Here is a 16,695-nt window from a genome sequence, read left to right as displayed (position 1 = left end):
TGCCCCCAAAGCAGCAGGAACTGGAAGGCATCATTCCTCCATTTGGGAGCACTTTGAAACTGATGCAGATGATTCAAAGATGGCAGTGTGTCTGCATTGTAATGCCAAAGTGAGCCGTGGAAAGGACGTCTCAGGCACCTCTCTACCAGTGGCTTGATACACCACGTCATGAGGCAGCACCCCACACAGTATGGCGGTGGCAGCAGCAGCACTACCTGTGACTGTGAGGGAGAAGTGGCAATGCACCCTTGAAAAGTGGGGCACATCCAGGGTTGGGATTACAACGGGGCTGAAGCTGTGATAAGAGTGTGGATTGTTCTGGATGATGACACCTTCCATATGGTAAAGAGTCAGAAAGAAATGGTGCCCTGCCTCCCTGCTGCTGCTGCTGGAGAATTAAGAGGGTGAGGACATTGGGAGAGGCAATTTTTTAAAGGAGATTTCCTTTCTAGAAAGAAAAAAATCCCTAAAAATCAGGGGATGACCCAAACGTTAGAAAACTTGGTGGGCTAAAAGTGGTAGGCATGCCCTCCATGGATGGTGATTTTCACCCCTCTAGCCCTAAAACTGAGGGGAAGGGGAGCATGGGAAGCCCACCCATTGCTGCCAATGGGACAAAAATCTTTATTCTTTCGGATGCAGAATGAAAAATCTCATTTAGAAAGGCACCCATTTTCAGGAGAGGCACTCAAAAACAAAAATGCAGCCTTACGAATGAAACAAACAGAAACGGATAGCGATTCTATACAAATGCACAAGACTACTGGTTTCAACTACAACCATGGTGGATTAATATTTCTGTAAATTTTTAAATACGTAAAAAAAAACATTTGTGGGGAGGACACAGTAAGCAACAGTGTGCTGGCTAGAAAATATCTGTCGACACTAGGCAACTGTTGGACCAGCACACTGCCATATGGGTTACAGCTTCTAGGGATGGCATTTCTTTTTGCTAATATGGAGTAGGAGTTCTTTATTCCATGAATGCCTGCTATCAAAAAAGCACAATGCTCACAAAAGTAGTAAATTCCTGTTTGCACTTCCCTAACCTCCTCCAAGAAGCTCAGAATAGCGTACACAGGTTGTCATTTTTTTTTCTCAAAATAATCCTGTGATGTAGGGTAAGAGAAAAGTTCATGACCACCTGGTGAGTTTCATGAAGTGATGATTCATCTGAACGGACATTTGAACTTCAGTCTCCCAGGATGAGTCGAGAGTAGAACTTTATTTGACACTCAACAAAAGGCTACTGTCAAAAACATCGGTTCTGTGCAGAGTTCTCCTTTTCTTGCTGTAAATATTCAGCCTCCGCCCTCCCCACACCTATGTTTTCCCCTACTTTGGAGGGAAATGTTTTTTTTTTTCATTTAGCTCAGTTCTGGAACTAATCTGTTTGCTTATATATGGGGCCTGGTTGGGAGTTAAAAGAATTCTTATACAGTCTCCATCCATTGCTATATCCCACCCCCAATCTCCTCCCTCCCTCTTTAGTCAAAGTTATAAATAAAAAAAAAGTTACTATAGACCTTCTAAACCTGTTCTGGGATCATAAGTCTGTTCTTTCAAATCACTGGTCTTAATGTCCCTATATAATTTCCCAACAGTTGTTTTTGGCAGGAATGGGACATGTATAGGTGAAGTTTTAACAAGAAAGGAAGGACACTGACTAATGTTATCAAATGCAAAAGACCCCCCCACACACACCATTTTAAATATTAAAGTTGACCAACGTTATGCTGCAACAAGGTGTTCCGTGAGTTAACACAGCTGGAGTCCGCCATCAAAATGAATTGCAAGCATGGAAGGTATCCACCAGGCAACCACCAGGGCCCAAGAAGATCCTGAAACCTCCCACTCCTATTGTCTATCCCTGAATAAAAGGATTAACCTTATCTGATCACCTCTGGCTCATTCTCTGCCTCTCTGACTCTTTTGCAACTCATTTCTGCATTCAAGACTCTCCACTCTATTGCTGCCTCCTCCAGCCCATCTGGAGAGCCCCCACCAATGGCTCCCTTTTCAACACCCATACTCCAACACATCTACCCACACTAAAACCCACTCAAGCCCCCGTGGACATGAGAAGGGTACTTTTACCCACAGACAGCCTCTGCCACTGACTTGCATTTGGGGGGGGGGGGCTCACACACATACCCCCATGACCAGCTCCTAAATCCCCCCTCCCCATGCTAATACCCTTTCCTAAACTATATTTCCCATAGCCTTATCCTTTCCCCAGCCTAGGGTCCCATGCTATATGTCTACCCCCACTCCTTCAACCTCGTGCATATGTTTTCCTTCTCAATAGGCTCCAGGGAGCCCTCACATATTCACTAAGTCTGTCCTGACCTTCTGCTCTTTTTTACCCCTTATTTCTCCCCCATAGGGGAATCTGGGGAGATGTAGGAATTCCCCTGTGCATTCCTTTTGTCCATGTCCAACCCCATGGGGTTCAGAGCTCCCATGGAAGGGGTCCTGATCACAATCCATTGGATTCCATTTATGTGTGTATATGTTTAATCTTATGTATATGTCTTTATATAAAAACATTGCTGATGTCAGCCACTGAAGGTGGCTACATTTTGCATACATTTTTCCTGTCCTGGAAAGGAGATGCAACAATCTTTCTGGGCTTCATTTGCAATTAATCAGGGACTCAATCACTTACATATGACTCACAGACTGGACTGAAAGGAGGGTCACATGTCATTGGAGGGGCCACTGGCTCTCTGAATAAGCCACATGGACTTGCAAAAACTGCTTTTACTATTGGCATAACAAGTTCCCCAGAGGGTCAGTTATGCCCCGCTTTCTAAGACAATGCCATTTCCCTTTGTTATTTCCCCAGCCATGTACTCATGTATGGATAATATTTCCCTGCTATGGACAAGCCAAGAGAACAATGCCAGAAGCATTAGAAAGCAATCACCTACATATCTATATTAATAAAGGTTCTTTTGGGGATTTGTAATGTTCTTTGCCATCCCTGCCTGGGACCCCTATAATGCTATCACCCCTAATCATAGGGACATTTCCATCATCTTTGTTTCCTGTACCGCTGGCTCCTCTCCTATCCTTGAACAGAGGGAAATTTGCATCAAGAATGAGGAGCGCTCTCTCATTGGCTGGCAGGGGCCAAGCTCCCATCTTCACTAAGAAGTTCCTCTGATGTCATCAGGGCTCACCCAATCATGGCAGAGTTGGTACAGCTAGGTGGGAGTGGGAAATCTGAATGTGCTTTATTTAAAAATGCCTGTTTTGTACTGTACTGTAACTCATCCTCCTTTGGTGAATTATTATGGGCTGGAATCATTTTCGTCTGATATTAAATAAAATATCTCAATGGATTCTCTTTACTTGGTAGGCTTTATTTCAGGCTAGTGTTACTCTAACAACATAAATGGTTTAAACTCACACAACAGACACAATTTTAATTGAATAAAGAAAGGAAGGGATGATATAGTGGTGCTACAGGAGACTCATATTATGCAAAATTGGCAAAGAATTTTACTCATCTCCACCTGAGAAAAATGAGGGGTAGTTCTATATATTAAGAAAAGAATCCCAGCGCAATTGTCCTTTAAAGATCAAGAAAGAAGAATGGTAGGAGCAACCATAATGATACAAAATTTAAAAATACTAATTTGCAATACATTTGCACCAAATTGACCCAAATCTTCCTTTGTAAAGAAACTAAAAGAACAAATCCTTGATTTTAATGGGGTGATGGATAACAAAATGGATAAAACTAAAACCATTAACAAGGAAAGAATAAACAAATTAGGGACTCTTCCAATATCATTTACTAATCTTCAACAAGAATTTAACCTCCAGGATGCCTGGTGGATACATAATCAGGGCAAGATTTGGCTAGACACAAAAGCTGGTCATGAATAGACATTATCTGGACATCAAACTCATTAACATCAAGAATAAAGAAAATAAAAATACTACCAATAATTGATTGTCCAATGGAATTAACAATAAACCAGCGGAGATACACATGGAGATGGAGACCAATTGACAATCTACTAAAATCAGAAGAAGATATTTAGAAAAACAAAATGATTCTAAGAGAGTCTTTAAAATTCAATGACATCATCGCAACACCCCTAAAAATAGTTTGAGATACGAGTAAACCTGTTATGTGAGGCTACTTTATACAACAAAACACAATGAAGATAAAACAAAGAACCCAAAAAATTAACGAATTTCTAATGGAAGTAAACAAATTAGAAAAAGACCTGAAAAAAGACTTAACTCAAGCAAAAAATATACAAGAATTAGAACTAGTTCAGTGACAACAAAATTATTTAGAGATGGAACAAAGGGCCAAACAATCAAAATACTTAAAACAAAACTACTTCCAAAATGCATACAAACCAGGAAGGTGGTTCGCAAGAAAGTTAAGAAGGAAAAAAGAATCACAATACGTAAATGTAATAAGAACAAATGGGAAAAACTACACAACAGACCAAGAAATTCTAGACCAATTCAAAAAGTATTATAAAAGACTATACACAAAAGAATAAATAAATAAAGAAGAAATAGTGCAATTTTTGGGAAAACAACACCTGCAAAGTATTACAAAAGAAAGAAAAGCATTAAATAAGGGAATCACAGAACAGGAAATACAAAGAGCAATCAGAAAAATGGACTCAAATAAGGCTTCGGGACCAGATGGCCTAACAGCAATACAGTAGAGTCTCGCTTATCCAACGTTCTGGATTATCCAACGCATTTTTTTAGTCAATGTTTTCAGTACATCATGATATTTTGGTGCTAAATTCGTAAATACAGTAATTACTACATAGCATTACTGCGTATTGAACTACTTTTTCTGTCAAATTTGTTGTCAAACATCATGTTTTGGTGCTTAATTTATAAAATCATAACCTAATTTGATGTTTAATAGGCTTTTCCTTAATGCCTCCTTATTATCCAACATATTCGCTTATCCAACATTCTGCCGGCCCGTTTATGTTGAATAAGTGAGACTCTACTGTATATTGTAAAACTTTTGAAGAAACAATATGCCAGAAACCTGGAAATAAGTTAATATTATGATGATACAGAAAGACAATGCAGAAAACACAGAGGCAAAAACCTACAGACTGATCTTGCTGTTGAACGTCAATTATAAAATCTTTACAACATGCTAGCAGAACGGTTAAAGATTTCCATAACAAAGTTGATCAAGGAACATCAGACTGGGTTCTTATGAAACAGATAGCTAAAAGAAAATGTAAGAAATCTTACAGATCATATAGATTACTATGAGACAAATAACCAAAAAGAAGTAGCTCTGGTAGCACTGGGTGCTGGGAAAGTTCAACAATATTAATGGGGACTTTTTAAAATTACTGATGCAAGAAATAGATATGGGGTACCAATTTCTAAATGCGATTAATGCAATTTATAAACAACAAGAGGCAAAAACAATTATAAATGGTCAAGAAACAAAAACTATTGCTATAAACAAAGAAACAAGATAGGGATGCCCATTATCCCCACTAATATTCATTATGACATTGGAAATATTACTGAACAATATAAGAGAAGACAAAAACTTGAAGGAAACAAATATACAAAGACAAGCCTATAAAGTGAAGGCCATTGCTGACGATGTGATTTGTATAGCAGAAGACCTGATTTAAAATATTGAAAATTAGATTATAAAGATAAAGAAATTTGGAGATCTTGCAGGGTTCAAAATCAATAGGGAAAAAACAGAACTACAGTAGAGTCTCACTTATCCAACATTCACTTATCCAACGTTCTGGATTATCCAACGCAGTCTGCCTTTTAGTAGTCAATGTTTTTGTAGTCAATGTTTTCAATACATTGTGATGTTTTGGTACTAAATTCGTAAATACAGTAATTACTACGTAGCATTACTGCATATTGAACTACTTTTTTGTCAAATTTGTTGTTAAACATGATGTTTTGGTGCTTAATTTGTAAAATCATAACCTATTTGATGTTTAATAGGCTTTTTCTTAATCCCTCCTTACTATCCAATATATTCACTTATCCAATGTTCTACCGGCCCATTTATGTTGGATAAGTGAGACTCTACTGTACTACAAAAAATATTACAATGAAAAGACAAGAATTATTAAAAGGAGTGTCTGGACTTCAAATAGCAAACAAGATAAAATATCTCGGCATCACAATAACAGCAAAAATGCCTGTAGTATATGCTGTGCGAGCAAAGGAGAAGCCATCCAGGAGTATATCCTGAAATGCTACTCCAAAACTCACAGAATGGCCTACATTCTCTGGGAGGCATAGGATTTCAGTTTAGTAGTTAATGGCCAGCAATGACAAAGCTTGTAAGTTATTTTTGAAAAGCATTATGCTAGCATGAGGTGCTGTTCAGATAGCCTTCTATCCATGTTTTCACTGTCTGTTCTTGAAACAGCCAAAGGCTTCCCTGACACAGACACAGCCCAAGTTAATTACTGGCATTCACACTACATTCACAATATGTGGTGGCTGGGTGACTGGTGGCTGGGAGCGATGCTACTAATGAAAAGACATCCTGAATCAGAACAGACCGGCTGCAGGCTACAGCATTCTTCCCTTTCAGTTGCAGTCCATAGACACAAAGGGAAGGGAAGTTTCAAATCAGCAGCTGTTCCTGAAGGGCAGCATGAACAAGTCTTCCCAAATGATAACAGACAAGCAGACTTACAAGCACAACAAGGTATGAAGCACCACATTTTGTGACCAAAAAATGGCACTGTATAAATGCCAAGCATAGGTATGCTTAGGCTCCCTACGGCTGCATAACAACAGTTGACATTTAACTTGTGCATTTGAGTGTTCAGGGCTCCTTACATACTCTGTCCTGTTCCAGTCCTAGCTGCCACATAATAAAATGAAGATCCGATATGAGGAAAATATCTTCTATTATGCTAATGGGAAGATCACACACACACACATGAGAGGTTATGAGGTAAGTGACTGACACAGTCAGCATGTATCATCAATGTGGGATGACAATGAGGAATTCAAAATTGCTCCAGTAAGTAATGAATTCTCGAAACAGCTGGATTCTCTGAAAAATTAACAGGAAGAAGAAAACCAAGCAAACCAAGATGACCCTCTTTCACAGCCCAGTGCTGAAAAATTAAATTAAGCCTTTACCTTAGACTGTCTTCTGTAGGTTCAGCAAATATTACTATTGTCCTATATCATAAATGGTCGAGACTAAGGAAGAATGAAATCAAAGCATGACCAAAGTCACTGGTGAGACTGGAATGATTTGTTGATTTCAGTGGTTTTCATGTCAGAAGGAGATGGTGAACGGATTCTTTTATGGGAATTTTGTAGGGACTATATGAGGTGCTAAATCGATTTTTGGAGGTAGAGATTAGTACCTAAACTTAAAAGACCAGACTAAAAAGAAAGAGTATGTTTCCCACTCAATGGACACAGAAGCCACTAGCCAACACTGATTCATGCTGTGGCCACTGCAGCTCTGGATCCAACCTACCATAAAAAGTGACAAATCAATGCAATAAACTAAATACAGTGATGCCTTGACTTAAGAGTTTACTTTGTTCTATGACTGAGATCTTAACTCAAGACATTCTTATCTCAAAGCAAATTCCCTATTGAAGTGCTACTAATCTGTCTGTCCATCCCCGAAACACCCCCCCCCATTTTTGTTACATGTTTTAAAATAAGGAAATATACTTCATAAGCAACAAATAATGTATAAGTGCACATTCACATGGAATAATAAAAAAGAAAGATCAACTTTAAAATAGCAGAAGCACACAGTTGTGGTAAGGAAGCACATGTAAGGAAACAAAATGTGTGTTAGCCAGTGTAACAACAAGGCAAACCTGCACATTCACATAGAACAATAAAAAAGAAAGATCAGCTTTAAAATGTTAGAATTACAAAGTTGTGGCAAAGAGTACAAAGTGAAGAAGCCAAAGCATCATCGTACTATATTCATTGCATCTTCCCTCCCTCCCTTGCTCTCTCTCCCTCTCTCTTCATGAAGCCAAACAAACTAGGAATAAAAACTACATAAAATCAACTAACTCGAAGTTCCTCAAAACAGACAACAATCTCCCAAAGTGGATAAGAGCATGAGGCATGGAGGCTACTCCCTTTAAGCCCTGAAGCCCAGTACTATCACACTAGTGATCCCTCTTAACTCAAATTGCTAGCTCGTAACTCAAATTTCTGCTTTTATGCCAAAGTGAAACCTGGGCTGAGTGACAGCTCTTAACTCAAAATGCTTTTAAATTGGGATGCTCTTAAGTAGAGATTCCACTGTAGTGTGTACACAAAACCTGAATGCTAGCAAACAATACTTGTCATCATGGTAGGAACCAGCAAAATTCAATGCAATACAACAAACATATTCAATATTTTTAACTATGATCATTCAGAAACAGTAACTGAAAGGCCACTGAAAAACTGCTTAATTCTACCTATATTTAACCACACGTCATACCAACAAAGATTAAATACCTCCATGTCTTCCACTTTATGGCTAATGTGACAGGAAAAAAATCTCCATAAGCAGCTCCATGCAGAGGAAGCATTATTTATATTATGAATCTTAGTAATTTATGTGATTTATCCAAACAAAGAAAATGAAAACATAAACACATTACTGAAAACTAAATCGTGCCATTTTTAAAAGGCATTCAATAGTTGCTTTACTGAGAGTTCCAGCCTAGCAATCTACCTTGGCCAAACCCACCAAAAAAACCTATATTTCCCATTGTGAAAATGCACTTACCTGCCTGGTTTGTGGTTACATTGACTGATACAAATTGCCGTGCAGCTGGACTCTGGTCGGATACACCATTCATTGCCTCAATCTCAAAGGTATAGTTTGTGTGAGCAAGCAGGTCCACCATCATCACAGAAGTGTTTCTCAGGCCGCTTTGTTGTGGAAGGTACCTGACATGACTGCCACATGACTCACAGAGCCCCGAGTGCAAGTTGCACTTCTTGCATGCAATATAATAAGACACATCTTTCCTTCCACCAGTATCAGCAGGAGGAATCCATTCCAGAAAGACACTAGTCTCGTTAACATTTGAGATGGCACTCCGGGGAGCAGAGGGGGGTCCTGGCGTGTAAAGTGAGAAAAACACAGGGTAAGAATCAGATTCAAAATGTTGGCCAAACTTTCTGATACTTCTTAGAAGGGGGAAAAGGCAACATCAACACAGCCCATCAGCTTTCTTACTGGTCCTGAGCTAGTGGGTGCCACTTGTGAAATGCCGCATTGCCCAAACCTTTCCACTCCTTCCAGAATATCAAGCTCAATTTTTTCAGCTAAGAAGTCTTAAATCCATGCCACATCAGCTACCTTTGGTTCAGTTTTTCTCTGGAAAATGAGTGGCACACCAACAACTTTGAAATTTAAACTAGAAAAAAGTGATGGTGTTATTTATCTTTGTCAAACCTTAGCATAGATTCTTGCTGATTTATGTAAGGGCCTAAAATTTATTGTTAGTCCCAACTAGACTAAGCTCCTTAAATAAATAAAATTTCCCTGCATGCTGACTCACATTCAACAACTGACTGAATGGGTCTACTCTAATTGAGATTAACTAACAATATTCCAGCCAAGGAGTGCTTATTCAATCAAATTGCCCTTGTGCTCTCTGTTGGAATCCCAGCAACCAAACTGGAATGCTTTTCATATATCCCAGCAGCCTGCTGAAATTGACAGCTTTCCTGCAATACAATATTTTCATCCATCACTGCCTGTAAACCTCTGTTTAACGGATCAGCAAGGAAGAACTGCATCCTACTAATGGTATTTCAACATGCAGCTCCAAGCTAGAGCATACTATATCTGTTGTCGAAGGCTTTTATGGCCGGGATCACAGGGTTGTTGTATGTTTTCCGGTCTGTATGGCCATGTTCCAGAAGTATTCTCTCCTGATGTTTCGCCCACATCTATGGCAGGCATTCTCAGAGGTATATACCTCACAACCTCTGAGGATGGGCCAAACGTCAGGAGAGAATACTTCTGGAACATGGCCATACAGCCTGGAAAACATACAACAACCCCATACTATATCTAATTTCTCCATGACATCAATTTGGGAAGGGGGGTTGTTGCTGATATCATGCTTAAGATCTATCATATGGGTCAATCCTATTTGAAATCTAGTTGAATGGTATATGTCAGAGCATCCTTGAAAATACTAATACTATTGCCTTGCTGCAGACACATAGTCAACCCTGACCTGTATGCAATATTCCTGGTTCTCCTATCTCCAACCTGATTTAAACAATAAAAACAAAAAGGGGAATCAAGTGCTTTTAAATTGGTACTGAGGACAAACTGATTCCTGCTTCTGTGTTGCTATCCTTGAGAAGAGGTCCCAGGATGTAGCCCATATCTTTTTAGGAGCTTGGTAGGGTTTCATACATCACACAATAACAAAGTGCTCCTGTTCCAGATCACGTTCCAGGACAGGTTTTTCACCAAAGCTAGTCTTGTCCATGAAAGGTGTACAGAAAGGGAGTGGTGAAGATTATGCTTTCCACACATAAATGACCCCTCTAAATTGTCCACTTGGACAAAAGGAAGTAGTAGAGAGCTTATGCTTTTAGACGGTGGCCAAACACAGTGGGTGAGCTGCACCATCAGTAAATAAGAGCAATTAAACAAAAGAAATGGGAAATCAAAAATTCTCCAGGCCAGAGCCAGCCTAATCATGAAGCAAAGTCAGCTGGCTGCTTCAGGTGCCTGCAGGCTTTTGAAGGAAGGAGAATCATATTGAGGCCAAGACTTTGCAGGTTTTCCTGTGCAGATCACAGCTACACATTGACTATATGCTCTTGATGGTAGCTTAGCATTTACAGCTGCTGACTCTCCATTCCTCCTGATCTCCTTCAGCCAGTCACTGGATGCATTAGTGCTCTGTTTGCTAAGATGTGGCTCTATCCATAAATGTGGAAATGTTTAGGTATTCCCTATTGTCTCTTCAGCAGCATCTTCCTTCTCTGTGGGATGCTTGGAATTTTGAAGGATCTAAGTGATAGTCAATTAGCCTATTTAGGGATTTAAAGTATATGGATACGATATAACAAACGAGAAAAAGAATATGGTAGCCCTGTTTCTTTTCTCAATGATTTGCTTACATGAAGAGGAAAGTATTTATTTTACCTGTGGAGACTCTTCATAGGAAAATGCCTGATTTTCCTACACAAAGATGGATAGCCTCCACTGCGAGGAAGTATTTCCTCTTTGTACCCACTGCCTTTCAAAACAAGTAACGTGAGGGGCCAAGTAAGCTTTGAAATGCTTTTAAATGTCTGTATAGGACTAATGTGAAACTTTGGCATTTTAGGGATGACTTGAAAAAGCAAAATCTCATGAGAGGAAATATACCTAATGCGATAGAAACAATGTATGGGTCAAATTGAATGTGGAAACCTCTACACCCCTAGACGTACATACACACATGTAAGGTGAAGATTCACACAAGTAATTAAATGGATGTATACAATGTGAAAAGCTAGCTTGTCCTGCCACTGATCAATCATAAAATAATGTTCTGTGTCATTCTTGCATCTTCACTGAAACGTTTTAAGATATGTTTTTGTTTTCCTTCCTTTGGTACAACTTAGTAGTAAATAACTGGTACATTTGTCAAATTCCTTAGTTGTCTCCAAGGGAGAAGAAAAATATCAGTGAAATATTTGGTCTTGGGATTAGTAGATATGAATTTTGACTGTCAGAGCATAACATCCTGAAACAGCCAGGAACTTAAACTTGGGCTGGAGGGAGTTTTAAGAGGAAGAAGCAGTCCTGTAAATGCTATTTAGATTGCTTTATCAATAAAATTCAAATGCCATTCTTAAACCATTCATTTTTTTGTTATCTGCTATCTGATTTATCTGATTGATTGCATTCTTATGCCATTTGTTGATCATTCATAATGCCATGTTTGTTCACAATATTGAGTAATATTGCTATATTTTTCTATAATGTTATTTTTATGTGAAACTAATGTTATGTCTAAGCACCATGCATCAATAAACTAGTAGATGTGATTCCATGAAAATCCTGACGTTGTGGTCTCAGACACTGATCATGCCTTATCTCCTAAACCACTGGATTGCAAAAGCAAATTCAAAAACTAATTAAGTGATCAAATTAACAACCATCTTCATCCCCACATGTGAACATTCAAAGGCACTTGGCTGAGTAACCCTGAAAACACTGTATTAGATTAGGCACTTCTAAATTCAATTTAGTTGAAAAAAACAGAACTTTCTGCTCAGTTAGTTATTAAAAGATTATATAAAACTAACAAAAAGTAGAATGAGTAACTTGTAAAAATATCCAACCTTTTTGTCATATTTCCACATATTGCATGTACAAATCCTTTCATAAGCACCATTGTTGCTTTCCATTGCCACTTCCATGGGCCTAAACATAGCAATAAAACTTCCACTATTTTACAAATAAGAATACCAAATGAAAATCAAGTGTCTCAACATTTAGGAAAATCTCTCAAGTAAAAGGAACAGCTGTAAGATTTTTTTGTATTTAAGACCTCCTTTGTTTTATGATGCAGAAAATGTTTGGTTTTTTTTCCCGGCAAAAAGGGGCATTTTTTGTAAAATACATTATCTTCTGTGCAAAATCATGGGTTTGGCTCAGCAAACATTTGCAGAAAACTTGATTTTGACCTAATAGGCAAACATTTTAGTATTTGTGCAAATACTTGTACAGGAAACTCACTTGTAGCTTGCCTGCATGTGTTTTCTACAAGAACCAAACAAATCAAACAGCATTTTTTCCATTCAGAAATCTGTGTGTTTTTCACAAAACATGTATTTTCAAGCCCAAAACCCTCACAACTGCCTGCAGTATGCTACCATTACCCTTCTCACACTCTATGGCAGGGGTTTTCAAACTGTGCTCCATGGAGCCCTTGCGGCTCTGAGAGTGATAGTGAGGAGCTCCGCAGCACCATGCTGCTTCCCACCTCCTCCTCTTTCCTTCTCCTAAGAAATGCAGGAAAATTAAAAGTTTGGAGTTGCCAAAACAGCAGCAACAACAGCAGCATCCTCACGGGGCACAGACCCTTTCTCCCCGCCTCCCTCACTTCCCAGACTCTTTTTCTTGATACCCAAACACCCCCCTGCACCTCCTTTGCTTCCAAACCCTATTTATCTCCCACCACTCAGGGGGTGCTTTGATTGTGCTTTTCCTGCATGGCAGAAGTGAGTTGACCAGATGGCCTCTGAGGCTGCTCCTATTACTACTACTATTACTATTACTACTCTTACTCCAGAGGCTGTATTGCCATCTGCCAGGGACGCTTCATGCTTTGCCTATATGGCAGAAGGGAGTTGAACTGGATGATTCCTTGGATTTCTGTTATTGTTATTATTACAAAGGCTGTGTGGTCATCTGTTGAGGGAGCTTTGATTGTGCTTTTCCTGCATGATGGAAGGGGGTTTGACTGGATGGCACCTGGGGTCTTCCAGTGAAATACCGTTAAACTTACGTTAGTTAAAATTGTTCTGCATTTAAAATATTGTATTGTTCTTTCTTATTTTCCTGTTCTTGTACTACAAACAAAATATGCACAGTTTGCATAGGAATTTGTTCATGTTTTTTCAATTAGTTCACACAAGCACTCTCCACCCATCTGGCATTGGCCCTTCCCATCTGTTAGGTTTTAAAACACAATGCGGCTCCTGTGTCCAAAAGTTTACCCATGTCTGAGATATATATATATACACACACACACACACACATATATATATATAAACATTTCTTGGGGATCCATGAAAAAGTTTTGCTTCAAAAAGGGCTCTACAGCTCAAAAAGTTTGAGAACTAAAATGAGGTAGCCTATATTTAAATCTATAAATTTTAGTTAAAAAAAATAGTAAAAAAAACCCCTGGGTCAATTTATCCATGGGTCAATGTGAATACTTACTTTGCCTCTTATGTGTATATAAAGAAACCAAACTCTTATCTGAGGTCGCTTCCACACAGCTGAATAAAATCCCACATTTTCTGCTTTGAACTGGAATATATTGCAGTGTGGACTCAGATAACCCAGTTCAAAGCAGATATTGTGGGATTTTTTGTCTTGATATTCTGGGTTATATGGCTGTGTGGAAGGGCCGTCAGTTGATTGAGAACAGGGGGAAAAACAAGATATAGAAAAGATCAGTAAAATCCCACTAGAGGAGTTTACTGCAAAGCATGAGACAAATTTTTTCTGTTTTCATTTTGTGGGTGTCAAATCTAGGCTTCCAATTTTTGGCAGTTGGTGCAGAGATAATCTGCTTCGAAACCCATGGAATTAAATGGGCAGTGTGCACATGTAATTAGTGACAGTTTTTAAAAGAAAGAAGAAAATAATGATTCTGAGCTGTATATATTTTTGTTTTAGCTTTGGTAATTTACTCTGTGATGTAACTAAAAATAATAGAGGTGAAACTGCAGTTAAAGGTCAGGTGGTTTTGTCTGCTTTTCTGTACGTGAATGTATACAAGCTTTTTTTTCATCTAATTTTAGGTTTATTATTGTAACAGTAGTTGTGATTGTGCTATTAGGCACCTGAGCTCATTATGGGGAAGGATGAGAGGAAGGAAGGGAAACCCATTACATTTTTTTTTCAGTCCCCAAATTCGTATTATTGCAGAAAGGGACACACTGAAAATAATTCATGCCTAGAACCTTTACATCAGCTGTATTTGCATTCCCATGGTAACTTTTCTTTCGATGTCCAAACTGTGTCATTAAATGTTCATCTGAAGTTTTAAAATACTGCAATGCTAGAAATAAGAAATAGGGACAAAATTTCCTTGGGGCAGTATCCACCTTCCCAAAGCTGTACCCCTTGACATACACATGTAGACTACACATACACTAGCACAAATATTTGGTAACTATTACTCTCTCACATGCACCTTCCATCATTGTGATATCTTTCCTATATTCTAGATCAGGGCTTCTTAAACCATTCCACACTCCTTTCCGCCTGAGAAATTTGTATGTGAAATAGGTATAAAATAGGTACAAAATCAAACTTATACAGATAATTAATCCGCATTTGCAAAGCTTGCTAAACATCCCAATTTGCCTTTTTGTGGAGTAGAGCTGAAACAGTATAGATTTTTTTATAAAAAGGTGACATTCAGAAACCTTTTACTGTTGCCAAATCTTTCTTGACCCCAACGTTGACCCAAGGGGACCCTGGTTAGGTCGGTTTAAGAAGAAGTGCCCTTGATAATTGGTATGAAACAAATGACAATTATGATTCTTGTCCCATCAGATATGAGTTCCGCCTCCTATTGTATGAGGGCTATCCAGAAAGTAGATTATGTTTTGGAATTAAAAATGAACAAAGTATAGGAGAAAACATTTACCATATGCAGTTGAAAGCCAGACTCAAATACCACTTCGCAACATAGCCCCCACTGAAATGTAGGCACTTATCATAGCAATAAATGACCTTGGAAACCCTTTCCCCACCAAACTTTGCCACTTTGCTTGCGTCCTCAACCAGGCGGGTGCCCCTTCCCGCAGCTCTGCATGTGCATGCTTTCAGCTTTCCCCCACGCTCATCCTGGAACGCTCTTCTAAGGTTTTGCAAGAAGCACACCTTTCCTGTCCCAAAAAACGGTTGCCATAACCTTCCTTGCAAGCATTTGCAAAACCTTAGAAAAGCGATCCAGGATGAGCGTGGGGGAAAGCTGAGCGCATGCACATGCACAGCTGCGGGAAGGGGCACCCGCCTGGTTGAGGACGCAAGCAAAGTGGCAAAGTTTGGTGGGAAAAGGGTTTCCAAGGTCATTTATTGCTATGATAAGTGCCTACATTTCAATAGGGACTATGTTGAGAAGTGGTATTTGGGTCTGGCTTTCAATTGCATATGGTAAATGTTTTCTCCTATACTTTGTTCATTTTTAATTCCAAAACGTAACCTACTTTCTAGATGGCCCTTGTATTAATTTCCAAAATGTACAGCCATTTACAAAAATAATTAAAGAAATTAATAAAACCCAAATTTTAAAAAAATCTTATTCTTTTGTTGGTAAGCTCTGTCTTCCAAAAGTTTCTACTAAAATATAAATAAATTACATTGACTCCACTAATCTCCCTCTCTTGCTAATACAAACTCAATACTGACACCATCATTTCCATTATATTTGTTCCTCTTAACATTTCACATGAGCTTCCACTTCTTATTCCTTATCTTAAAAAAAAGCTGTTTGGGTTGGATCCAGAGTTAAATGGATTTAATTTCCCTTGAAACGAATGGGACAAATTGAGTCACATCATCCTGATTTCAATAGGACCTAAGAGTAACTATAATGCAATTCTACATATACTCAGTGAGCTAGTGAGACAGGGTTCCACGTTATGAGATGGCATCTATGCTCTGAATTCATTTTTTTTTCTTTTTTTCTTTCTCTTAAAAAAGGAATGGTTCATTTGGAAAAATCATTTGGAAATGTATGAGCAATATCAGAAAAGCTCAATATCCAGAGGACTTAAACCTGGCAAAATGTATTTATTAACTAATCCTTATGTCATTGATATTACAGATTGAGTACCCCTTATCTAAAATGCATGAGGATAAAAGTGTTTTGGATTTCATATTTTTGAATACAGTAGAGTCTCACTTATCCAAGCTAAACGGGCCGGCAGAACCTTGGATAA

General features: G+C 38.7%; 1 protein-coding gene across 6 annotated transcripts in view; it reads right to left on the bottom strand.

The window, feature by feature from the left end:
* Positions 1–16,695, bottom strand: part of epha5 (EPH receptor A5) — a 296,129-nt gene that overhangs the window by 110,419 nt on the left and 169,015 nt on the right. For 3 of the 6 annotated variants that reach the window (XM_008118796.3, XM_008118797.3, XM_062957834.1), the window contains one exon: positions 8,771–9,106. The exons of the other annotated variants lie outside the window; for them this stretch is intronic. In XM_008118796.3, the coding sequence (XP_008117003.2) occupies positions 8,771–9,106 (336 nt within the window). The remainder of the gene's footprint in view (positions 1–8,770; positions 9,107–16,695) is intronic. 6 annotated transcript variants of the gene reach the window in all.

This window comes from Anolis carolinensis, chromosome 6 (genome assembly GCF_035594765.1).
Source record: "Anolis carolinensis isolate JA03-04 chromosome 6, rAnoCar3.1.pri, whole genome shotgun sequence".
In the NCBI taxonomy this organism is placed as follows: Eukaryota; Metazoa; Chordata; class Lepidosauria; order Squamata; family Dactyloidae; genus Anolis; species Anolis carolinensis.
Note: the sequence above shows the minus strand (reverse complement) of the source record. Positions and strands in the feature narration are given on the sequence as shown.